Source organism: Bacillus rossius, chromosome 16, assembly GCF_032445375.1.
Source record: "Bacillus rossius redtenbacheri isolate Brsri chromosome 16, Brsri_v3, whole genome shotgun sequence".
NCBI classification, from domain to species: domain Eukaryota; kingdom Metazoa; phylum Arthropoda; class Insecta; order Phasmatodea; family Bacillidae; genus Bacillus; species Bacillus rossius.
This window is the reverse complement of record NC_086343.1, coordinates 19,239,935-19,265,540: the sequence shown is the minus strand read 5'-3', so window position 1 is coordinate 19,265,540 and position 25,606 is coordinate 19,239,935. Positions and strand designations below refer to the sequence as shown.

At 34.8% G+C, this 25,606-nt stretch overlaps 3 protein-coding genes across 3 annotated transcripts in view; 1 reads left to right on the top strand and 2 right to left on the bottom strand.

Annotated features, from left to right (window-relative positions):
* Nucleotides 1-682, bottom strand: part of LOC134540160 (probable ATP-dependent RNA helicase DHX34) — a 45,180-nt gene extending 44,498 nt beyond the window's left edge. The window contains exon 1 of the mRNA XM_063382705.1: nt 78-682. Coding sequence (XP_063238775.1) covers nt 78-483 — 406 coding nt within the window. The 5' untranslated portion in view covers nt 484-682. The remainder of the gene's footprint in view (nt 1-77) is intronic.
* A 255-nt stretch (nt 683-937) lies between these two features.
* LOC134539806 (mediator of RNA polymerase II transcription subunit 20) overlaps nt 938-25,606 on the top strand; it is a 279,215-nt gene continuing 254,546 nt past the window's right edge. The window contains exons 1-2 of the mRNA XM_063382087.1: nt 938-1,096; nt 4,488-4,630. Coding sequence (XP_063238157.1) covers nt 1,083-1,096; nt 4,488-4,630 — 157 coding nt within the window. The 5' untranslated portion in view covers nt 938-1,082. The remainder of the gene's footprint in view (nt 1,097-4,487; nt 4,631-25,606) is intronic.
* LOC134539805 (facilitated trehalose transporter Tret1-like) overlaps nt 19,725-25,606 on the bottom strand; it is a 168,263-nt gene continuing 162,381 nt past the window's right edge. Inside the window, exon 4 of the mRNA XM_063382086.1 lies at nt 19,725-25,249. Coding sequence (XP_063238156.1) covers nt 24,248-25,249 — 1,002 coding nt within the window. The 3' untranslated portion in view covers nt 19,725-24,247. The remainder of the gene's footprint in view (nt 25,250-25,606) is intronic.

Here is a 25,606-nt window from a genome sequence, read left to right as displayed (position 1 = left end):
ATTGTGCTCTTGCGAGTGTTCATTAATTATATAATGTCACTGTGGTGAAGCTGAATAAAAATAAACAAATACATTACCTTCTGAGCCACACGAAGTGGTGCTAATATTGCCTTTACCATGCGATTTCTTTTTAACAGCTTCATATTTTCGTAAAAACTTCCAAAAGTCTTCTTGATCTAAAAAGCAGAATTTGTCACTAAACCAAATATGACTGAGTTCATAACGATACGTTAAAAATGAAAAGCTTTGTCCATCTTTACTAGAATCTGAAGACTGAAATGTTTTATCCTTATCCTTAGAGTATCTGTCATTATCTGATGTATGATGCCTGGCTTGTCGAATAGGTGATGTCTCCCTGTTTGAGGATCTGGTCCCATCACTATGACGAGACGAGTGTGATGTTTCACCATGGTAACTCCTTCTGTGACTATGTTTGGATGAAGAATTTCTTCTATAATTATCATCATAGTTAAATCTTTCCATAGTTACTTTCTGCCTAAAGAATCATTTCCTACCCTCCTGTAAAATAATTCATACTCTAACATAAACCCTTTAACAAAAGTTATCAGAAAGCTTATATGTTAATCTATGTCAATAACTACATAATTATTATGTACAATTCTTTCTGCCAAAATAAAAAAACCACAACACCACCTCATGTGTTTGTTTATATAAATATTAGTTTTCACATGTTACAACCATATATGATGGTCCGGATAATTCACACAGCCATTATCAACGTATTATATATTATTTATTACTTGGACCGAAAAAAGAGTTCAACATGCTCAATATAATTTTTATGTTAAATTTTATTATTTTATTCAAGAAATTGAAATACAATTTAGTTTGTTTTGCTATATAAAGATATATTTAATATATCTAATAGAAATTAACTATCTCTATGACATAATCATTGGGGAAACACTTCCTCTATGGTTCCACTTGTTCTGGTCGTTACGGTATGCCAGAAATTTTGAATGTCTCGATTTCGAAGTATGTACAGTGCGGGGGTGTAGCGCTCGTTGGGTGTAGCTATACTGTTGCGAGTGGCATTGGTGCGTGAATAAAGAAAAAAAGCAATGGGCGTTACTGTGTATGTATCCCAGTTTTTTTTTTCCTACTTGGATCTGTAAAATAATGCTGGCGGAGCTGTAAAGTCGAGCATAAGTTCTATTTTTGTAGTTCAGTCTAGGAACTACAATAACTGTAGACCATTTGCTTCCAAATTCAAAATTATTATTTTTTTTTATCGTAATTTATTGCAATTTGGTCATTGTTCCTGCTGACATATGTTTTCACAATAATGTAATTTGAGAACTAGGTTATGTGTGTGAACTACAATAATGTAAAACCACAAAAAGTAAGCCAGGTGGTGGACGCCAGAGTTCCCTAGTGGTATCAGGGCCCCCACATGGCCGGTGCTACCGTTGCTACGGCAACGGGGCCCGCGAATCTAAGGGGGAAGGGGGGCGTGAGTCAAGGGGCTCGCGAAGGAAAGAAGAAACAAATTAAAACAAAAAAAGTAGATAATTTTAAAACAAATCATGGAAAACAATTAAACAATCAGGCCTAATTTTAGTTACCGATGAAATATCACACCAGAGTAGTATGATTCAGAATATGCTGTGCGTACAGACTGTGTCTGAATCTACAACTGTAACAAAACCACCAACATCCGACGTGACACAATGTTACACTCATTTATTTGCCATTATGCAACATAAATTTACGTTAACAATCTAAACACTGACTAATACTAGTTTCAATGTGTGTTTGAAAAATAATTGTTAAGAATTAATATAACTAAAACAATATAGGCCTACATAGAATCCAAAACTTTTTTAAAATTTTTTAGTATAAAAAATGGGGGGGGGGGGGGGGGGGGAATATCATGTCTTCTAGCAACAGGGCCCACAGAATGATGTGGGGGGCCTGAGTGGTATTGCCAAGATGATTTTGTTGAAACTATGCAAAAGAACAGAACACCTTGCTGTAAATTCTGGGAGAATAATTTGTAAACAAAAAAAAAGTTTTGAAATGCATTCCCTTTATTTTAAAATGGTTGTTTTTTAATTTTTTTTTTGTTTAGATGCTCTGTAATGTGTTTTTAACTTACCTGTGATCTTGTTTTAAGTTTTATATTTTAAAAATAAAAATTTTCTGAGACAAAAGTAATTGATAAAGCATGGTAACTCGAAAATATTTTTAAATAAAATGTTTAGAGTTTGTTAAAATTATTTATAACTTCTTAGCATGTATAATCGTAAGACAGGTAAACCTTTCCAAGAGACATTTTCTCAAATATTTAAGCCTTAATAGTTAGTTGGAAGCATCCAAGAATAAAAATATTATGACGGACATGCGGGTCATTGTGATTAGCTGGACTCTTGATGGACGGACGGATGTATGACTTGCACGACGGATCGTTGTGAGTCCAGCTTTACTGCCGCAAACAATCTGTTTCAATTTTTGTGTCTGCATTCATCCTTACATGCAGAAAATTATAACTCTTATTACAACCTGTCAATTTACATAAAATAAAAAGGTTTCAAATACTCCACATTTATAATTCGGCAGTGATATAAAACATAAAAAAAAGTGAACGGAAATTAGCGAACTGGAGAAGATAGGGTGAATATCAAGGTGTCTACAGATCACTTAATTCCAGAAAAAGTCCCTAAATAAGCAGAAATGGTGTAAGTCACAAAACTTTAACTTCCAGCAGCTTAATGCTAATTTACACAGTTTTTTTGATGACTAAATTTAGTTTAAAGATGCATGTGTTTTTTGTAATTTGTTTCATATAAGGTATCCAAGTTTATCCCTTGATCCTGTTGGCATGATCCTGTATAATGGATCCTGCGGTACATGATGCTTGTTGTTTTAATTTAGCAAGGAAAAAAATCCTGAACATGAAAAAAACATGCAAACAAATTATGTAACGTCTTGAGGAGTTTTATTTTTTGTATTCAACCTAGAATAATAATTAATTTTTATATCACATGTTTTTGTTATGTCCAGGATCTTTCAACACACTAAACTAAAACAGCAAGCATCATGTACCACAGGATCAATATAGGCCTATATACATGATCATGCCAAGTTGTGATGAACGGATTTATTTGGATACATGGTACAGAATTTTTACAGTTTTTTTTATTAACTTAAAAATCTGTACATTCCTGCGGATTGAAGACTATTTGGTGCTGTATTTACTTATGCTTGATTTTGGTTGTGTATCTAGATTCAAAAATCACCCTTGAATAAAAAAAACTTGTAAAAATATTTGTTAAAAGGTTCTCAAAAATGTAAGGTGAAAATCTATATTTGTGCATTAGACACATAGTTTGGCCAGAAATTGTGTTTATATAAAAAAAATTCAGAACCATACAATCCCATGATTAGTGCCTTCAGATACACCTTAGAATTTAAAAAGAAAATCTCTCTTGGTAATAAAAGGTTTGTATAACACATAGTTTTGCTGGAAATCACGTTTTTGTAAACTTAATATTTTTAAAATGAAAAATGCTCATTTTTAACGTTTGTAGATAAAACAGGTTATTATATGAGACGTAAAATGATCTTATTCGAAGAGCCAGGGTGGGAAACACTAATGGGGAGGAGGTGGGTAGAAAAAAAGAATAATTTGTTCTATGTTATTGTGGTTGTGTAGAATGTGGTGCACATTTTATTTTATTTTATTTTGAAGTGAAAACTTCTTTAGCCGCGTTGAGCGATTTTTGGTAGGGGCAAAACTTATGGGTTCACGTCACCGACATGCTATTGACGTGTTGCGCCAGACTGGCGAATCGCAGCGGCCTGTGTACATGTATACACATATATACACTAATACTTTGTATATACTCGACTGTATCATGTGCGTGTTGGAGTCTTTTTGGATGGGAAAAATCTTGTGAGTTCGCATCACCGACATGCTGTAGGTATAGTAGCAGTAAGTGAAGTTAAATTGACCACGTGAAAAATTTAACTTGTGTACGTACTGTGCATTTCCCAGTGAACATCTGACATCACTGGTACGTCATAGCTAGTTAATGAATTTTTACGTAATTTTGACATACCACTGTCATCTGTTACCAAAAAAATTATGTAAGGATAAATTATATCATGCTGACATCACACTGACGTAATAACAAAATCATTTTCTTAATGTACATTTTACATATAAATGATGTCATATTACACATTTAAAAACAAAGTTTTAAGTTTTCGCATCTGTCGACAGTCCCCATGACTAAATCAGTTTTTTTTTTTATTGGTTTTACATGATGACTTTTATGAATTTATTGTAAGTATAATGTATTTCATGTTTTGTTTTCCTTAGTATATTTTATTTATTTCATACCCGGGAATGGGGTCTGTGTATGTAAAAGTAAATGAATAAAATGAATGATAACTGAATGGTTTCGTTGATCCGTGTTGTGCGTGCCGTACTTCACGTCTGTTGCCTCTCTCTCGTGCTCAAGGCTGCAGCAGTTCCCGATGGGGGAGAACAGGACCGGGCCGCAGACGATCGAGTTCCTCACCAAGAGGATCGTGGCGCTCGGCGCGTTGCAGCAAGGGCAGTTTCTAGTCGACTGCGAGACCTTCACGTCCACCCCAACCCTAGGTAGGTGCGGATATGCGAAAAATTTTTTATCTCCCTGGCTTGGTTGTTGAAGGCCTTGATTTGATTGTGTGGCGTGATTGGAGAATTATTTATTTATTTAAATTTGGTTCATCCTTGCTTTTAGAGTGCTTGCTATGTCTGAACTGCATATTTTTGCTAGTTTCATTAGGATAGTTGGTCATTTTGCAAAGGAATTTGTAGAGCTGAAATGGACATCAGTAAATTTTGAGGTAAATATATTGAAACTGTCTGTTGTACTTATGATTTTGTTATATATGTAGGTACTTTGCAGATTATAATTTACTTAAGTGTGTGTGTATCGAAAGGAAATGTGTTCATTTTTGTAGTAGGATGTATTTCACAATGAGACCTTTGTTGCATCGTTATTGTGTTGATTAAGTATGTGACTTTTTTCCTTCAATGTGCTGTATTTTGTTTTGAACTAATAGGTTTTATGTGTACAAATATTAAAAATAACCCTTTATTGTATGTGTGAAGTGAAATTACATGGTTTACCTGAATGTGCATTTTTTTTCAGCTTTGTGTGGTAGGTTTCTTTATTGAAAATTGTTACCAAAATATGTTTTCTGTATTACTCATATAAGTATAGTATCTGTATAAAATTGCTTTATGTTAACTATTCTTCATAGCTTTAAGGTACTTTATAAGTCTGTTTTGAAAAAAATTGATAGAAATATTTATTAATATTTTGTGTAAAGTATTCTGTCATGTCATGTTAACTTGTATGGCATTTTGATAGGTGTTAATTTGTTTTGTCTCTATTAATTACATCTAGTACCAGCTACCAAGGGCCGGCGCGACTGGAAGGGGAACTGTACTGTCGCAGGATTGCAAAGTTTTCAGGGTGGCGCAGCATCATGTAAATTTATTATTATGTTTTCAAAGTATTTGTGTATCTGAAAAAAAAAGAACTTAAAGAGTTCCTTGCATTTGATTACATCTAGACTGTTTAGGAATAAGTGTATAACTCAAAAATTAGCAAGACTGTCATATTTTAATATGAGTACTTAAATTTAAAGTGAAGCTGTGTCATATATTAAGAAATGTTGTTTCAAAATAAACTGCACACAAAACTTACAAGACAGATTACAGTATGATGTCAAAAATAAAATAAAAAGGTCTCTCTTGAAAAACTTGCTTTTCGACTTATAGCCATTATCGTAATAGGACAATATAGGATACTGGCCAATTAGCATAGGTGAAGTGCGAAACACTTTACTGCATTTCTTTCATGATACTTTACTCTCCACACCACTGGAGGCCACTACCTTTGAATATATATACTGTATAGAAGTCGCGAGTGGATAGGATTTACTCTACATTTTTCAGGAGCGTATGATGAGCAGCGTGGGAACTTCACCGCTGCAGTGCGCTGCCGTAACGCCCTGTATCGTCTTAGTTGTTATTTACACGTTAGAGCACAGCACTGTCGCTCGCTGTCATTCCCCGCACCCCCCACCAATCATTAACTGCAGCTCAAGGTCGTTCAACGGGAGGGGGAAGGGGTGTTTGAAGAGTTCGACACTTGTCCGCTAAGGACCACCACAAGTCGATGCCCTAGAGATGGTGGCGATTGCGGCGGTGAATTAACCAACTACCTCAAACCGTATTAGAAATTTTAACCTGGGCTGGCGACTTCTATACAGTATATATATATTCAAAGCCACTACTGTGACTAGTTTTAAAGCACTTAAAAATCTGACACACTGCACCGCCAGGTTCGCTGACATCACTTGTCTTGCTTATTTATTACCAATTTCCCACGTCGTCCCTATTACAATATTTGCGTGTACGCGCTTGTTTGTCCAAACAGTCTAGATATTGTACATGTGTGTAGTCACCAGGATCCATGGAGTGTGACGTGGAGTTGGGGGATGATTTCAGTCCTGGGAATGAACTCGGCGGCAAGTGTTTTCAGATCCTCTATGTCACGATTGCGCCAGCCGAGAGGGGATGTCATCCTTGCAGACTGCCTGTGCAGATGAATCTCGCACACTCCACTCCGCTGTGACACATCCTGAGAAGCGATTATAGTGCCCTGAGCTATGCTTTTGCTTGTTCAGTGTTTATTTTGTGGTTCTCAAAGTTATCTCAAAGTTGATTGGTTCTCAAAGTTAACTTTTTTAAAAGAATTAATTTCTATGAACAGTAAGTTTACTGTTTGCATGCTTTATTTAAATTGCTCTTGTTATATTTATATCTGTGGAGAAGTAAACCAACTGTAACAACCCAGGTTACTGCCTTCCCCAGTTTGCAGAGTAAATTTTGGCCATTATGTTTTTAAGTAATGTAGTAGAATCAGTCGATAAGATGAGCCAAGGTCATATTGACCTAGTTTTTCATACTCATATTTTATCCAAATATTCTGATAATTAATTTTGATATTTACTAGTTGGTATATTCACAAAAACAGTTAAAGTATGCTTTTACTGGTTCTCTCTTTGTTTACTAGGTTATTTCTTGCATTTTTTTTCCCAGTATTTTATTAATTTTACCAGTATTTTTACGTTTAGAGTTAGGTACTTGAAAGCTATAAGTACTAAGTTTATGGAACATTGTGTGTTGAAATGAAGCTGCCAATATTTCCGGTGTCTGTGTATTAGTTTCAAACTCCTGTGCTGTGTGAAAAAGAAAAATTTCACACACTGTTCAAATTTGATTTTAAAATGTTTAATATTCGGGAGTAATTTGATATTTAATTCAAAATTTGATGTAAATAATATTAAAAAAAAACATGCTTCACAGAAGCCTAACATATATATACAGTAGAATCCGTTTATTATGATTCTGCCTATATTGACAAACCGCCTATTATGACGTAATAACACAACAAAATTTGGTTTTCATATAAAATTCTTTGTAAATAAGTCTGATATAATGACTTTGCTTACAGTGACATGTCATTTATTGTGACCCCATTTTTAATAAATTATGTCTGGTTATAATGACCGACATGATTCTTTACACCTTGGGCAATGTTCGTTAATTCCCGATGACGTGGCACATGGCTTGTTTTTGTTTTGAACCTCTGAGTAATTGACACTTGAAGGTCATGCATTGTTGTTTGTGATATCCTGTGGAAAAAAATGTCATCTCAATGCCGTAAAGCATTTACGATTGAGGAGAAAGGTACAATTATATGCAGATTAGAAAATGGAGAATCAAACTCTTCACTCGCAAAGGAATTTGGCGTGGGTCATTCGACAATCTCAATGATTTTCAAAAACAAGAACCGGGTTAAGCAGTTGTTCAATTCAAATGTTGTGAAACCGAAGAGGCCTCGAAAATCACGACAAGAAAATGTTGATCAAGCATTAATTCAGTGGTTTAAAATCACGAGAAACAAGGGAATACCTGTCAGCGGCCCTATGCTACAGGAATAGGCAAATATTTTTGCCACGCGTTTTGGTATTCTCGACTTCAATTGTTCTGCAAGCTGGATCAGTCGTTTTAAAGTTCGACATAACATTGTGGTGGGAAAAATTGTCTGTGAATCTTCGTCTGTTGATCAAAATTCAACTAACTGGTTGACGTCTGTGTGGCCGAATCTATGAAGACAATTTCCTGATGATGAGATTTTTAATGCTGATGAAACTGGACTGTTTTACAAATTAATGCCGGACCTGTAACCATTGAAGCATGTTTACATTTTTGTTGTTGTTATTATTATTATTATTATTATTATTATTATTATTATTATTATTATTATGTTTTAGCTTCATGTATATTTTGTTATATAACTAAGAATATGTATAAATTTTGTCTTTAATGCATGGTAATACTGAGTGCGATGACCCAGAAATATGCCACAAGTAACTAGGTGTCAGCGATATTTGTTATGTTATTCTTCTTTATCAAAATTAATTCATATATATTGTTCTGTCTATGACCGATTCAGCATATGGGCGCTATTAGCTAGAGTCTTTAAGTTTTGCATTCTCGTCAGGGAAAGAAAGAGTTTGTTGATTTATTCCTCCTAGTTGGTATGTTTCGCTGGGCAGACATTATTGGTTGTTTGAGAGTGATAAAAAAGGAGAGACTGGAAATTTGGATCGGCTAAGCGAGCGGAATTCCCCCGTGCTTTCTGCAGTTCCTGGATGCGGGAATTGTGCGCAGAGTACCAGAAGAGATGCTGCGATCGCATATTTAGCTAGCTTTTCTGTCAGTATTCAGTAAAGACAGTCCGACTTTACCCCAAACGGGCTATAGGGAATGGTAATCTGCATTTGTGTGCTTCAAGACGACCGATCTTCTGCATGCAGCGATTCCTGTCGACGCTGGTGAGATACAACCAATATACAGACTTTTCAGCCCATCCTGAAAGATGTCCAGAAGAGTGGTCTTCAGTAGTATTCCTCCTGGGTCGTAGTTAGTTTTTTTTGTTCTGCAGCAAGACGGTACGAGTATCCTGAAGAGGTCGAGGACAAGACCAGAAGTCTTGGGAGAACGGTGTCTCCTTTGTCCCTCCCCTGAACTAAGCCGGAGCATATTTCTTCAAAAATTAAAAATATTAATCATTTTAGAGTCTCACGTACTTACAATTAAATGAAGAATAATTCATCAGTATCAATGGGTCATCGAGATAGGTAAATTTGCATGTAATTTGATTTAAAATAATTATTTCTTTTTTCTGTTTATTTGCTATAATATGTCTACTTATTGGATTATTAATTAAAAGTTTTCATAAATTTACTCTAAGATTATTTGAGAATAAATATAATAAATACCATTACATTGATTATTTAATTATATGATTTTCTTTTGAGACCTAATTATTATCAACGAACCAATGTTACATAGATCCCACATATTTACTTTTATTTAATATCAGTTCAATCACACGATAGAATATTACAGACCAAACTTTGAAATTTAAAGGTGAGAATTGTAGTGGAGGCAAGTTGTCGAAAGACAGAATAACTGTCATGGTAGCAGCAAATATGAGTGGCACAGAGAAAAAGAAATTGCTCGTTATTGGAAAGTCATAAAAACCAAGATTTTTTTAGCAGTGTCAAATCGTTACCTGTCGATTATGCTAACAATCGTAGAGCTTGGATGACGTCAGAGCTTTTTGAAAAATGGTTTTGAAATTGGGATCGTGATTTGGTGAAGAAGAAAAAGATTTGATTGCTGGTTTATAATTGCCCGGCGCATCCATAAGTTACTGATTTAAAGTCTATAACACTTTCTTTCCTTCTGCCGAATACATCATTACAGTACAGAACATTAATGCTAGGGAACACCTCGAAAGTAATGGGGAAAGGGAAGAGGAAGTCATAGAAGCACCATAACCTACTGCAGAAGAGGCATTAAAGACTGCAGAATTATTATCACGATTTATTAATAGAAATATTGAAAATGATAGTAATTTGACCATGGCGATGTCTTCTATACACAATAGTATTAGAGATTGTTATTACAATAAAATGAAAAAAACAAGCAGACAAAAATGACAGATTTCTTAATTTAAAAATGAAAAATATGTATATACATGTATTATGTTTGTACACGTGTTTATATGCTAAGTTTCTCTATTAATATACATAAGTATTCACCTAAAAAAGGTTTTTTTTTCTTCACAAAACACTTTTTCTGACGTCCACTTATTATGACGTGTTTGTCAATTCCCTTCGATGTCATTATAAACGGATTCCACTGTAGTGCATACCAGCCAATCTGAACAATTTTAGAATTGACTTCTGTCATTCCTGTCATCTGCTCCATATTTGTTAGTATAAACACCTTGTTTAATACATAACCCTCATTAATAGAAAGTATTTTCACAGCCCTTGGAAATTACTTGGGTGTCATCATGATGCTTAGTACGTAGTTTGTTTATGGGACGTGCTTAGTCAGGGGTGTATGTATTTGTGTTGGTGAGGTGGAATGATAAGGTTGATGCTTGCTGGTGCATCTAGCACGGTATCACCTCTAAGCACGAGGCTGAGAAGTTGCGCACAATTTTGTCATTGTGCATAGGGCAACTATGAGACTTGAGTTGCTTACTGTAACATTATCTGGATTGGGACAAGATGATATGGTGAGTTGCGATAAACCCGAAATAATGCCGAAAAGCATGTCACTGCACCATATAACACCATAATGGAAGTTAATATGCCACAAAGCACCGAAATGCAATCAAAATACCAGAATTTTTTATAATAAAAACACTTATTTAAATCACATTAACATTATCTTTTAATATGATAAAATCAATGTATGTAATTAATTTAGCATGAATTTTTTTTATACCAAAATTTAAGTACTAATTTGATAGGATATTTTTTTTATTATTGGCAGATGTTATTATGTTAGTAACTCATGTTTACACTTCAACATTTAGTACACTTTACAAACAGACACAAATACTTATGGATTTATTTTTGTTGTTCTGATTAATTAGACATGCTTATTTCAATTATTACATTGTAATTAATGTAAAAAAGTGCATCACACATCAGTCATGTCACTGTTTGGGGAAATAAGTATTAAAAAAATATTTGTAATATTTGTGGAATATGTGCTATCTTTATGAATAAACAGAATTCATAAAAATTAAAAACAATAACACTGTTTTAAAAATGAAATTGGCATAAAAATAAAACCAAAAAATCTTGTCTCTATATGTGGAGTATAAGTGAAGATAAATGTGTACTGCAAGTTCCTTCTCAGTAATAAGGTGACATTATTTAATTACTCTGAGAATAGCCATGACCAAAAAAAAAAGAGTAAGTGATGGCATAATCTTAATTAAATTTAAATAACAATGCGTTACTCAGTTTTATAAATTGGCTACCTCGTGATGAACAGGATGTTCATAAGTGTGATTTTTATCAAGGTAAAATAAATCATTCAACTCACTAAAGCGGGAGTTATAAAATATTCCTCTTTACTTATATGTGTATGTGTCTCTCTCTCTCTGTTTTTTTTTTTTTTTTTTTTTTTTTTTTTGTTAAATGGTTTTGGAAAAGTAGGTATGTAACTAGACCAGTATTCACCCGGGGCAAGAACTTATCTTGGCCCCCCTCCACCCCCTCTTGTTTTTTTAAAACCCAACCAAACTAGAACCTTTTCCGACACCACCTCATATTGCCACCACATTTTAATTCCACCGCACTATTCCAATTATAGTTTTGTTTTAACTTGGTAAATAAATATATTTATTTGCAGTTAATTCATTTTTAATACATCACAAGTTGGATGGTATGTGAAAAACAACAGTTTTTTTTTAAATATTTGACGTTATATGTGTGGATGTTTCGTTCAGTACAAATAATTCCGTTCATCTGCCCTCCAATTTTTTTTTTGTGTTCTAACACTACAATACGTCCCTGTGGATAATTGATTCACTGAAATTTGTTCACTAGGTATTTATAGACACCCTATTATATATTGGGACATCCATATGGATTACCAATGTTACAAACACAACTTTGAGAAAATGATGACAACATTTCGGGCAGAGCCAAACCCCTAAGGCGACTCACCACCAAATGCCCTCTTTGTTTTTCGTATTAAAAAAATATGAGCTCATTATTACCTTGGGCTGGAACCTGGAATGTCATTTTGTTATAGCATGTTATCATCGTCAGGTCGCTTTCTCTTAATTCAACATTTCTCGAAAGAAGTACCAGCTGTCCTCGTATCCTTCCGCCACTGTGGTTCTGCTGTCAGTGTTGGTAAACAACTTTATGTGATTGCTCTGCAAGTGATATTTGGGAACTGGGTATCACTGGTGCTGCGCTAAAGGCAAGTTACGTGACTCAGTCTGTAGGCTAGTGGTGCTCTTGTCAACCCACCTTCGTGGCCTCTATATTTCAGGTGCATATTCCTTTCAGCATCAGTGCCAGGTGTTGCTATCTCGAACATCGCATGTTTGGCTCTCAGCAACTGAGAGCCGGAAGTCGCAAAGGAGTTTGTTTTAACGGATGAGGTGTGGTCAGCTGTAAAAAAAAAAATAGTCGCCTGGGCTCCTTGCTCAAATGTTAATTTTCATTTTTTTTTCCTTGTTGAGATACTGACCAGCGTAGTCTCCGCAAATACAGTAGAAACCAATACGGGACAGCTTCATGATTTTTGTATTACGAATTTGCTACTGCTGTCACACCAGTCCAGTAAATGGTAGACAGGATATATAGGTTATATGTGCAGTATTAACATTGTGTGTGTGTATGTATGCATATATATTTATATATATTTAACATTAATAATACTAACATTGTGATAATAATAAAAAAACTTTTTTCGTGGCACTATACAAATTTATTGCAGAAATAAATGTTGAGAAATTGTCACCATATAGTATTTAATACATGATTTATCCATTAACTAATAAAAAAATTGTAGTGAGATCCAGTGCTTCAAATTTCTTAATAGAATTTAAAAAAAACTTTTGTCACCAGATAGTATAATACATGATTTATCCATTAACTAATATATATACATATATTAGTGAGATTTGTGGTTTTTTTCCAGAGTTGATAGCTCAGAGCTGTCCAGTATTGATTTATAGTGATTTGGGTTCAATATTTCCAACAGTGCAATCCACAGGCATGTTCAGCAGAAGAATGTTGTGGGATTGGAAATTATATTTTCGTACCTGTTGTTATTGTTTGTTTATAATTATTACCCAGAACATTTTTACATATTCTTTCATAATCAGTGGTAGTTATTGTCACTTACAATGATACTGTACATCTCATTATGAAAATGGTTTCTCACATCCAGTCGGCTGTCACAGTTAACAATTTACGTTCATTTAAAATTAAGTTAAAATAAAATATTTATAAAACATATTTCATCATACAATATTTACAAATATATAACCATGTAAAAAACAAATTATATTTATATTTAAGCTACAAGGCCAAATTTTTCACACTTTTTCGTTCAGGTTACAGATCTTTACATTGAAAATGTGATGTTCTAAACACAATAGTATTTTTTCTTTAAATTGCAAGTTTCTTGTTTGTGTTTTATTATTTAGCCTTTATTTATGCTGTACAATAATGAAAAACTACATGAATAATCATAATAAAAATTCTCATAAAAATTAAATTTATCATTGTCTTAAATTACTGACATAACACTTTCACTAATGGCTTTTCAAATGAGAAAAATTCCTCACAGTAAAATTACACTATTATATTACAGTAATAAGAGAACTGATGTAAAAGTGTAACTTATACATAGTCTCAAACAAATACAAGAGATGCCATTGCACATCAGTGATTCTATGTACCTTAAATATCTAGAGGAAATTAAAAATATTTTTTTTTTCTACAAAATTTTTAGCTCCTGCCAATGTCTCCTTTTGCAAAAGTGGAATTAGGCTGAATCTCTAATTCATTCACTGTAGAAGTTATACTTGTAAATTCATACAATTGGGTTGCATTGAAATTTATATTGGGAGGTTAGTTCTTCAGGTTCATAATGAGTGAATTGCACGTCATTGCAAGGGTGCTGTTCTCAAGCTTGGGGTTAGAAAAAAAAAATTTTTTTTGGAGGTAAAACAATTTTTGAAAACCCACTCTGTTTATATTTTTATATACACATTTTTTGAACTAATGTAAAAAAACTCGTGTATTTACAGTGTATCATATTAAATTTTAAATATTTATATGATGTATGTATAATTTTATTATTAGTCAGATTTTTGAATTTAGTGTTTTCAAAAATGAAACATGTTCAGTTTAAGAATTCAGTCAAAGTTTTTTAAATAATATCATAGTGTATTATACATGCATTATTGTCAGTTTGAAATATATAAATTTAAAAATTTCTGCAGTTCATGGAAATTTTATTATATTTTCCCTTAGTTTTGGTATAGCTTTAGTAATACATATATATGAATGATATGCATCTATTACATTAGGGCTGGTAAATATTTTTGTTATTGCTGGGCTTTCATTGATCATAAAAACAATTTATTGAAAGTTTATTTCCATCAGTTCAACATTTTGTCGGCTTAAAAGATAAATAGCTTTTATTCTTTTAGAATAATCTTTTTAAAAAATAACTATTTACATAAGTTTTCATGACAGGTTATAAAATACAATGATAAGCTTTGGTACATTTACACAATTAAGTTCTGCCACACTGTGATGTGTACCGTAAAGCATTTTTTTTTGTTGTAAATTCTTAGTTTCATTTTTTTGTGATCATAGCATAAAAATTACTATCTAAAATGCAACATCAAGCATTATTGTCATTTAGTTACATTTTATTTAGCAGCTTTGTTCTCAGTTCTCATTTTCTCATTAAGTAGTTACTTTAATTCCCATTAACATATTCCATTCCACTTACTCAATACATCTATTATTCACATCACAATAACTCTTTTGTATGCATACTGTACAAGTCTTGACAATACTCACAGTTCTGTATGTGTGACAGACTCTAGGGAGAAAAAAAAAAAAAATTGGACAAAGTGCTTTGTGTGTTAGTTTTTAATGTTCATTTAACAATACATTGTACTTTCAACATAATTCTAATATTTGGACACTCCTTTAATATTTTATTTGTATTTTTTTGTTTCTATCAAGGACATTTTTTAAAGTTTTATGTATCAACAATTCAGATAATGAAATCACAGTTTTTTTAGGTCACTTTGGTCTTACGTAGGTGCTTACTTCTCAGTAAAAAAAACTGTTGATAATAAGTACTATAGTGTTTGTGTTGTCAAAAGTAATTTCACAGTCAGTAAGTTTCAAGACAGACTAAAATTGCGGTGACTGTATATTTATTATAAAAAGGCCAAATATTCAAATATTTGTTCTTGCAAATAATATAAATAAATTTATTCTAAACACTTTGTAAGTAATTAGTTTGATTCAATGTTAAAAAAATACAGATTTATGCCATGGGAAATATTATTTCACTTTGAAACATGTTGAATACAACACCAAAGAAAAAAATAGTGAGAATGTAGAACACACAGTAATATATTATTAATAATGATAGAAGTTCTGTCTATGTCAATAGAGAAAAGAATTTATCATTTTATTTTTATTGCATTTTTTAGAACACAAGATTTTGCAGTTTTTGTCATAATTATTATAATTTCTCTTTATTTATTAAAATAGTGTAGTATTAAAAATCAATAGCAATAAAATATTTCTCAATACTTATGTTTCTAAAATAGTGTAGTTTTGTGATAAATGGCACACGTTTACAGTAAAATAATTTGTGATCAACTTGTCTAGGAAAGGAATCATATAAAATAAAAGGGCAACTGATTGTGTATCTAAAAATATACTGTCACAGTTATTAATGAAAAATTGATGTAGTTACAAATGCAAGGTAATATTATTTTTTTAAAATTCATTTGGTTCATACATGTTGGTACCTACAAACTTCAAGCTAAAAAATTAATGTTCATTGAATTTAATATATATTAAAAGATTACATTTTTGAGGTTTCAGTAAAGTTTCACTAAAAGGCTGGTTGATTTAATGATTTTATTTGAATTTCACTGCTTTATAGTTATTAAATTAAATTTTAGTGTTACATGTTGTATTTACATGCTTTTTGTGTTATTTAAAATTTATCGCTGTGCACCATAATATGTTATAATCTTGTCCCGATTGATGAGTTATTGATGTCCTTGTTGGGAAATACCAATCAAACTATTTTAACCTCTCTCTCTCTCTCTCTCTCTCTCTCTCTCTCTCTCTCTATAGAGCGAGAGAGTTGTCTTAATTTTTATTGTTTTCAAATATAATCATTAAACAAAAGATTTTACTCCAGAAAATTTTTGATTAAATGAATTTCATTGGTGCCTTTAAAACATTCCCATGGAATAAGAAAAGCTTGGTCCCACACACATTGTTTTTTTGTTTTTAATCTTATCATCAGTACTATTATTTAAGGTCTCTTTCTGAAATTCTGACATAATACTAACCTTGCATTTTTGTTCTTTCACCAATATTTCAACAGATATCCACTAAGGGTGGTATTCCAAGATGTTCTGATAAGGTAGCGAATAAGCACTGTCTTGTTGGGATACAACCGTAACCTAACTCGTGGGCCGTATTCCAGAATGTGTCTAAACCTAATCTCAGTAAGGAAACAAATCAGCAACCATTTTAATAAATGATGCACTGCAAGTCTAGAAACTGGTTTCAATGCATACTAGCAGACGTTTCGCAACCATCAACACAATAGAACAGCCTTTCTAATATTTTCAAGTGCTTATGATCATTAAAGTGTACAAAATGTATTGCAGGATAGTTTTGCTATTAAAGTTTCATTTGGCACACCAACATAAAAATGACTATGCGAATTAATGGTGCCAGATGTGGGTCCGTATTCTGGACGAAATCAATGAAAAAGTGAGCTCTGTGCATGCACTGAATTTTGGCAACAGATCGGCACTGGATAGGACAGCAAAATTTGTTCCTTAAAAATAAGGGAACTGGCCGTGTCCTATCCTGCACTTGGAATACAGTTAGGGTACAGGTGTAGCATATTCAACATCTAAATCCTAATTTTTGTGGTTTGGAATACCAGCCTAAGTGTAACATACTGGGTTTTCAAAAGTCGCAGAACTGTTCGTAATTTTTATCATTTATGCATTTTTTACACCTATTATATTACACTTAGTGAATATCTGTTGAAATTTTAGTGATAGAAAAACAAATTAATGCAAGGGAGGTATCATGTTCAAATTTCAGAAATATCTCTTAAATAATAGTAAGTAATGATAACAGAAAAAATCGGGGGAAAGTCAACATGGTGGTGAGTCCAAGCAATTACCTAACCAAAGAGCTGAAATGAAATAAATATAAAATGTATAATGTCTTGAAAATAACTTTGTTTATTGTCCCCGAAGCAGAATGTATCAATATAATCGCCAAATGGTCCATAATTAAACACTTATGAGTTTCTTCGGTTCACAATGGGTTACTGGATCTGTATGTATTTTCTGGAAAGTTTAATTTAAGTTTTTACACTACATGGTTTAGGCATGAAATATCCAATCCAAGTATGGCCTCTGGCTGAATAATTCAATGCCATTGAAGATCTCTCATACATATACTGATGACATTGTGGCTATCACAAAAAAAAAAGCACAGAGGAATAAAAAGTTTTCTTTATCAAAGAAAAATAATGTAGAGATAAGCTGTTTGAAAACCATTAAAAAAATACTTTTTTTTTTTCAAAAGAAACTTGCTTAATTGTGAGTCTTGTGAAGACTTGCAGGCAATTTTTTCCAACCTTAAAATTATTTGGTCACTGCAAAGGCTTTCACATTGTTGTGTACTCAGTAAATACCAAAACAGACTTATATCTCTGGCTTACACACTCTGAATTGTTTTTCTTGAAGGCACCATTCATCTTTTCATAGCAACTGATCACAAAGCTGTATTGTTTCACAACCATTTTTTTACAGAACTATGCAGTTTTTCATATTACATTAAACAACTAGGTATTTGTAAATACAGATACTACATAATACATATTCAAATATGTATGTACAGATTGTCTCTTTAGACTTAATTTTTTTCCCCAAAAATTATGAAGTGATATATACATATTTTCTTACAAAGGCAGTTAAAACTAGCAAATAATATTATTTTCCATGTAATGGAAAGTAGCTTTATCAAAAGAAATATATTAAAAAGATGTAAATTCAGCTATTACTTTCCATCAAAGTGTCTTAGGAATTTCTAAAAGTTTAAATTAAAACTTTCTACATACTATTTATTGACATTGCCATTGGAAGATGTAAAGTGTTTCTACCCTGGAAAACTAAAGCACATTGCTACAGTCTTCTACTGTTTATTGTCTAAATTAATTGACTTTAAAATGTGTCATTAAAGTGTACTGGTCTTTTTTTTTATTGGACCATTTGTCTACTTCTCCAAATGTTATTGGATCATATTTCGTTCATATACACCAAACATGTGAGTTGTATAAGTAGTGCAAACATGATTTGTGCTGTGGGAATTTAATAAATTTTTATAATATGTATATTGAGTCACAATTTTTATATATTATAATCTTCTGCTGCATCAAAGATTATTCTAATCTTTAAGAAACTTTCTTATTGTCTCCTGGTTTTTCTATATTATTGTCAATAAGTAATAAGCTATCAAAAAACACTTCAATATCTAATTTTGTTAATCTAAGTGATTTTAAAATTATTTAAAAGTTAATATTTATTTAATGGAAGTGTCAATGATTATGCATAATTAGAATGTTAAATAATGACATTAGATCCTACTGGGAGATAGTATCCGCATATTGTAGATTTTAAATTGCATCTACGAATAAATATTTTTAATCAACCAGGATTTAAAATTAAGATATGTGGAAGGTACGTGAAGTTGAAAAAGTGATGTATATTAAATGTGGGTTTAAATGTTGATTTCTATCAATATTGGAGTTTGAAATGGATGGAAAGTCAGTAATTTTAACCTATCATTCTTTTACAAAAGTTCTAAAACCAGATATGCTTGCAACCTACATCTGCTTTGTGGAGTCTAGACTTTCTAAGTTATAGAACATCCATTTAAGACGTAGTGTTTCGTTGTCTCCTCTCTTTATGTTTACGGTCACTATGTCACTGTTTGAGTTACTCTGAACTTCAGCACATTCTGTGTAAGTTAAAAAAATTATTTTAAACTAAAGAACACACGTTTGCTTACATATTTTCGGTAAGGTACTTATTATTAAGTTGGTAATAAAAAGCTGTTTAGAATTGTTCACACACGCATAACACATCTTTCAAAGGCACCTTATCTTACCTTCTTATTTTTCTTTCAGTATATCTTGAGTCTCTCTTTATTTCTTGCAGTTTCAGTCATTCAAAGATATATTCATTTTTAGCATCATGGAAGCATAAATTTAGTGTATAAAATTTTAAACATTATGAGTGTTAAATAGGAAGAGCACAGTAATAAATAGTCTATATTCAGTTAAATATTAGTTAAAAATCATATCTCACAAACTTTTTTTTATAGAATAAGTTAAGTAATATGCATGTAGTGTTTTATTAACTGTGTTCAGTAATATCTAAGAGAATATTTTTTTTTAGATAGTTATATAGTAAAATATTTTTAATGTGCCTGCACACTAAAAATGAATGCTTGCATTAATTATTATAAGTATGTGCAAGATTTATATGATTAGATTAAAGGCTGCACAAATGTATATCAAACACTCACTTTCTGTAGCAAGAAGAGTTTTACAATACTTTTATAAAATAATGTGTAAGATATTTTTTCTAAATAATTTTATTTGTAGAGTCCTGTTAGAAGTGTTGTATGATCATAGCATTGTATACAGCCCAACATGACTAAATTTGAGGCTCATCATAATTGCTTACCAATTAAAATGCTAGATGTTGATTTTTACTTCCACAAATTGTTTTGCTATTGTTCATTGTTTTTTAAAATCTTTATTACCATGTTTTTAATGGAAAAATGGATGTGCTTGTACCCTACACTTTAGAATAGCGGCAAACGGGAGAAGCTAGAGCATGCAGCGTTAAATATAAAAATTTCTTTTTAACTTTTGGGAAATTTATGATGCTTATAAGATACAGTTTCGGTAGCAAATTATTCAAAGTAACAACGCCTGTGTTGATCGATTGTAAGCTTAACTGTTTTTCGCCCACCTCACTACATATTTAGAGTTTGTTTCAAAACAATTACTCAATGTGAACCAGTAGCGGATCCAGAGAGAGAGAGGGGGGGGGGGGGGGGCTAAGGGGCTCAAGCCCCCTCCAAAAGCATCTGGGTCCACTATTGTTTTAGTGTTTGCCTTGATAAAGCCTAGCCTCAGCTGGGTCAAGCCCCTCCCAACAAGGGCGCCCATACCCGGGGACAGGGGGGGGCCGTGGCCCCCCCCCCCCTAGCTTTCAGGTAAGGAAAAAAATATAGTGTAGTCAGGTGTTTTACTTTAAAGAAAATTATTTAAATTCGGTATTATGTAGAAGTGGTTCAACACGAAGATATTATTGTATATCGTTTTTTACATGTCTATTTCATTTGTTATGTTAGTTCAAGCATTAGTTTCTGCTGCTGCGATATAAGGTGTTGTGTACAGGGAGAAAACGCTGTTCAAGCGCAACGCCCGTGGCGAGTCATTCCCCTTCGTATTCCTACCCAAGCTCACGCGATAACACAACACAACAGATTTAGACCAGTCAGAGTTAGACGACGCGACAGTTGACATGTGCTTGTAGACGGCGAAATGTTTTGCTACTTTTTCGTCATAATAATGTGTATGTTCACAAATAACATCTCAAAACAGAGATTTTTCAATAGTCTTTAGGTCTACCTACAGTTTTATGCATCTGGTCTAGATTTAGTTTAGTGTATTCAGTCAGTATAAATAACTTAAGTGCAAATAAATAAGTGAAAAGTGTAAAGATAAAAACCATTGTTATTATGTAGTGTTTCTTAGTTTTCCTCATTCGTCACATCCGCTCAGAATATTCACAATTTTTAAGGTAAGCTAACACCTTTAAAGTTACTCAAATAAGAATTATTGTTCAGAAAAGTCTACAACGTAAAATTTATGTTGGAATTTTTAATTTAGAGGAAAACCACTTTTTCCCTTCAAAAGTGTTTAAAGGGATAAGGATTCCGCTACCTTCAGTAGACTCCGAAGCAATTTACAATGGAATCTCGATTTTACGTATGCTCACAGTCGCTTGGATTGCATTCGTAAAATCGTTATCTTCATAAAATTTCAAACACCCCACCCTGTGAAGATACATGTTATAATTTATTGAACGGAATATATATAATATTAAATAGTAAAAACAATGACTGCTGTCTGCCCTCTGCCCTCCCCTGCGTTCCCCTTATTTTTTTTTTTAACATTCCACAACTTGCTTCATTGCACGAGTGATATAAAAGCGACATCACAGCGACTAAACACAGTTGCACCACGCATTGCATCATGTTAACTTTTGTGTGGTGACAGTAGGTTGTCCGACATGCCTTTCTTGGATATCTTTCCTTTTCGTAAGACGCGTGCTACTAAAATAAATTTATATTTGAGTTTGCAAACTTGTCCACTCCTTGCCAGAGACGACTGAACACAGACGAGACTTTCCATGGTCGGGTTGATGAGCTGGAAGAATTCCCTGCCTTGCATTTTTATGGACTTCACCTTATCATATTTATCAGTTAATCTTTAACAGATCAGCTTGAAAAATATTAATGAACGCACTTTTAGTAACATAATCGAGGAGAACAAGCACACAGTTCAGTGTACACCTGTACTGTTTCATAAAAGTGATCATAGGTAGGGACTGGAAAAATTCGCGGTTTCAATGACCACTAGGATAGACTAAACGATTCTCCTATGTACTCTGGCAACTATCACATGGTCATTGGCTACCGACTCGGGGAAACTGTTTACTGCGATTCTTATGATTCGATACTTCTTTTGTTGAGTGTTTGCCATTGGCTCAGAGTCCTTCAGGTAAATTGCGGTCCAATCACTGACACAGCATTAAGATAAACGAGTTTGGATTCCAGCCTGTCTCGAAAGGAATCCGCGAATTTTTACGGTCTTTAATCATAGGCTTATTTGGTGAAGAAAAACGCTGCTCTTTAACGACAGACATTCATTAAAAACACAGTACATTTTAGTGCGAGAAGCCCTTGAATTTGTCATAGCCATAGGGAATTATTTGTTTGTATAGTAAGTTAAAAAAAAGCTTGGTTAAAAAACCGCTCGTCACGTCTACTTGCTGCGTCACTTATACCATTTTTGAGCGTTTTTTTACTGGGAAACCGATGCAGAGAAGGTAATGAATGCGACACATGTCAAGATAATGCCTAATGACGTGGGTTGCTGGATATTAGCGGAAAGGAGAGGAAGTAGCTACTCAATATCGTTTCTTTCTCTCACGCTTCACAAGGTTTCAAGCTCAGTTGCTATGCTCACGAGCTGGAAATGTTGGAATGGGTAAGGAATGTTGAGTATAGTTCATTTGCGGTAAAATAAATATTTTTACGGCCTTGACATAAATTTTCAATCGAAGAAATTTCGAACTTTGCGACAAATAGTGTACCTAGTCCATTTTTTCTTTTCGATTTTGAGTTTGATGCCGCAATAACTTATACAATATTCACTAACGGTAAATGGCTGTTGTATTAGCTTTAAAATATGAATACGGTGTGCATTAAAAATTAATATTTTTATAGGTTTTCATAGTGTTTTTTTAATTTTTTTTAAAATATATTTTGGTGTCAAATTTTCCGAATTTTAGATGGTTCCTGAAAAAAATGTATTCGTAAAATCGCGGCTTCGTTCAGTCCGGGCTCCGTAAAATCGAGGTTCTAATGTACTCTTAATTCTGAAGTTAAGTACTGAACATGTTATTTAAGGGTTTATCAATGCCGTATTTACGCGCAGGCTATCTAGGCTGTAGCCTATGGGCCCGCACCACAAATGGGGGCCCGCACCACACGACACGAAAAAAAAAATTATACTGCGATGTGGATCTTCTTATATTCTTAAAATACGCGTCGACATAGTATGTCCAGTTGTTTTGTGTGGATTAATTGCGCCGAACTAAACTCTTCTGTGGAAAGCTGATATATGAGTTATGTCAGCATTTAGAAATTTTCGATTATTTTCATTGGTTTTGGTGTCACTTAATTCCTTAACATCTAAATACTGTTTGGTTAAATAGTCTAGTTTAATAATAAACTAATTTTTTCTGCGCTTTACTACTGAATCCATCTGTGCTAATTTTAAATGATAAGCAATTATGATTCATATCGAAACATAGTAATATTCATTTAATTGTGAAACAATTTTTGACTGTAATTATAAGCGTAGTTCAGGTGTTACATTTAAAAACAACTGTTTTCTGACTGTGATAACATACTCAAATCGTTTCTCTCCCAAAGTTGAATCTTTTGATCAACACGTTTTAAACTTTATAATTATTTTAATTTAATTTGTACGCGACATTTATTTAGGGGTAAAGAGAGCAATTAGTTGAAGGACTGTATTCTTAATATCCGTGTACCCGAGACGCTTCAAAAGTATAAGGACTCTATTCCTGCATTTGTGTTTCTAAAAATTCATTTGTTTCAATAAAATAGTTAATATTTAATTAATAAAGTAGCCAATAAAGATTTTTTTATGGCGAATGAGTACTGTGGTCTATTATTTTAGTAACAGGACAAAAAATTTTAACAGGGTCAGAACTGGAACTATTTTATGGCTAGTAACAAGCCGCAGTTAAGTCTTCCAAAATATTAAAAATACTTCATACCCCTAAGTCTGCCCCCCCCCCCTACAAATTATCATATGGGCGCCCTTGCCTCCCAAACCAAAATCCTGGATCCGCCACTGATGTGAACTACTATTGTATTATTATTTTACGTTACTTGACTAATTTTAAATTATTTGTTGTGCTGTTATAACGATGGCCTGGCGGGAAGTGTCAGTGTGGTTTGCTTTCGCGGTCAAGCTGAGCAAATATGTATTTTTTTTTTCACCTCCTCCCCCGTCGTGCCTTCTGTTGACGTAAGGCACAGTCGGAAGCGAAGAAACGTAGGTGCGACGCGCGTGTGTCTGTGCTCTTCCTACCGTGTTAGGGGCAGAGGGGAGGGGGGCTCACGCCCGGGTGTACTTGGGGTGCATCTCCTCCAGATCGCAGCCCTTGGTCTCCGGCACGAAGCACACGACGAAGCACAGCCCGCCCACGGAGATGGCCGCGTACAGCCAGAAGGCGCCGTGCAGTCCCAGCGCCTCCTGGAAGTCGACGAACGTCTTGACGCCGACGAAGGCGCACGCGTAGCTGAAGGACGTGGCGAGCGCGCCGCCCAGCCCGCGGTGCTGCAGGGGGAACAGCTCGCCGATGAGCAGCCACGAGATGGGGCTGATGCCCAGCGAGAAGGCGACCGTGAACACGAGCACGCACAGCAAGGGGATCCAGTCGTGCTGGCCTGCGGCGGCGGAGGCGGCTGAGGCGGCCCGGTGGCGGTGCACGTCCTCGTAGTACGAGAAGGACCCGAAGCCCGCCAGCGCCATGGACATGAACACGGAGCTGGCGATGAGCAAGGGCAGGCGCCCCACCACGTCGATCAGCAGGCCGGACAGCAATGACGCGAGCAGCTGCACGAAGCTGACGGCGACCGCCCCGCCGTGCGGGTCCATGCCGCGGAAGGTCTGCCGGAAGATGGTGACGGCGTAGAAGCTGAAGGCGTTGGCGCCGGAGAACCTCTGGAAGAGCATCAGGCCGCAGGTGGTGAGCGCCGGTCGTAGCAGCGCCTTGCCGCCCCACCGCCGCAGCCGCTGCTCCCTGGCTGCGAGCACGTTGGCCCGGATGGTCGCCAGCTCGCGCGCCACGTCGGCCCCGGGTCCGCGCAGCCACTGCAAGGAAGCGGCGGCCTCCTCCTCGCGGCCGGCCAGCACCAGGTAGCTCGGCGTCTCCGGGACGTACAGCACCGTCGCGAACAGCATGACGGGCGCCGCGGCCACCACCATGGCCAGCTGCCGCCAGTCCAGGTAGGCGCCCACGCAGAAGCTGATGAGCACGCCGACGTGGCCGACGATCTTGAGGACGGCGCTCAGGCAGCCGCGGATGTCCGGCACCGAGATCTCGCTGATGTACACCTGCGCGGACACACGGTTGTGTAGCGTGGCAGCTCTCGGTATGCGCCATTTGGCGGGTTATTCACAACAAAAAAAGTTCAAGAATGACAATTTTAAAGTGGTAATGAGCAGTGACGTAGCTGAGGTGACTGGCGCCACTGGCCAGAATTGAAAATGGCGCCCCCTCTTGGATTAAAAGGGGGGGGGGGGGGTTCAGTAACCGCGAAACCGTCGCGACGGCGCCCCCTCCCTGCTCCGACCATCCCTGCCACCCGCTCGCTACGCCACTGGTTATGAGTAACCTTTTTAATTTTTAAGTCTAGATTAAGTATCTGATTTTATTTCCCGTTTCAGTATGTTCTAGGATATATTTTTACC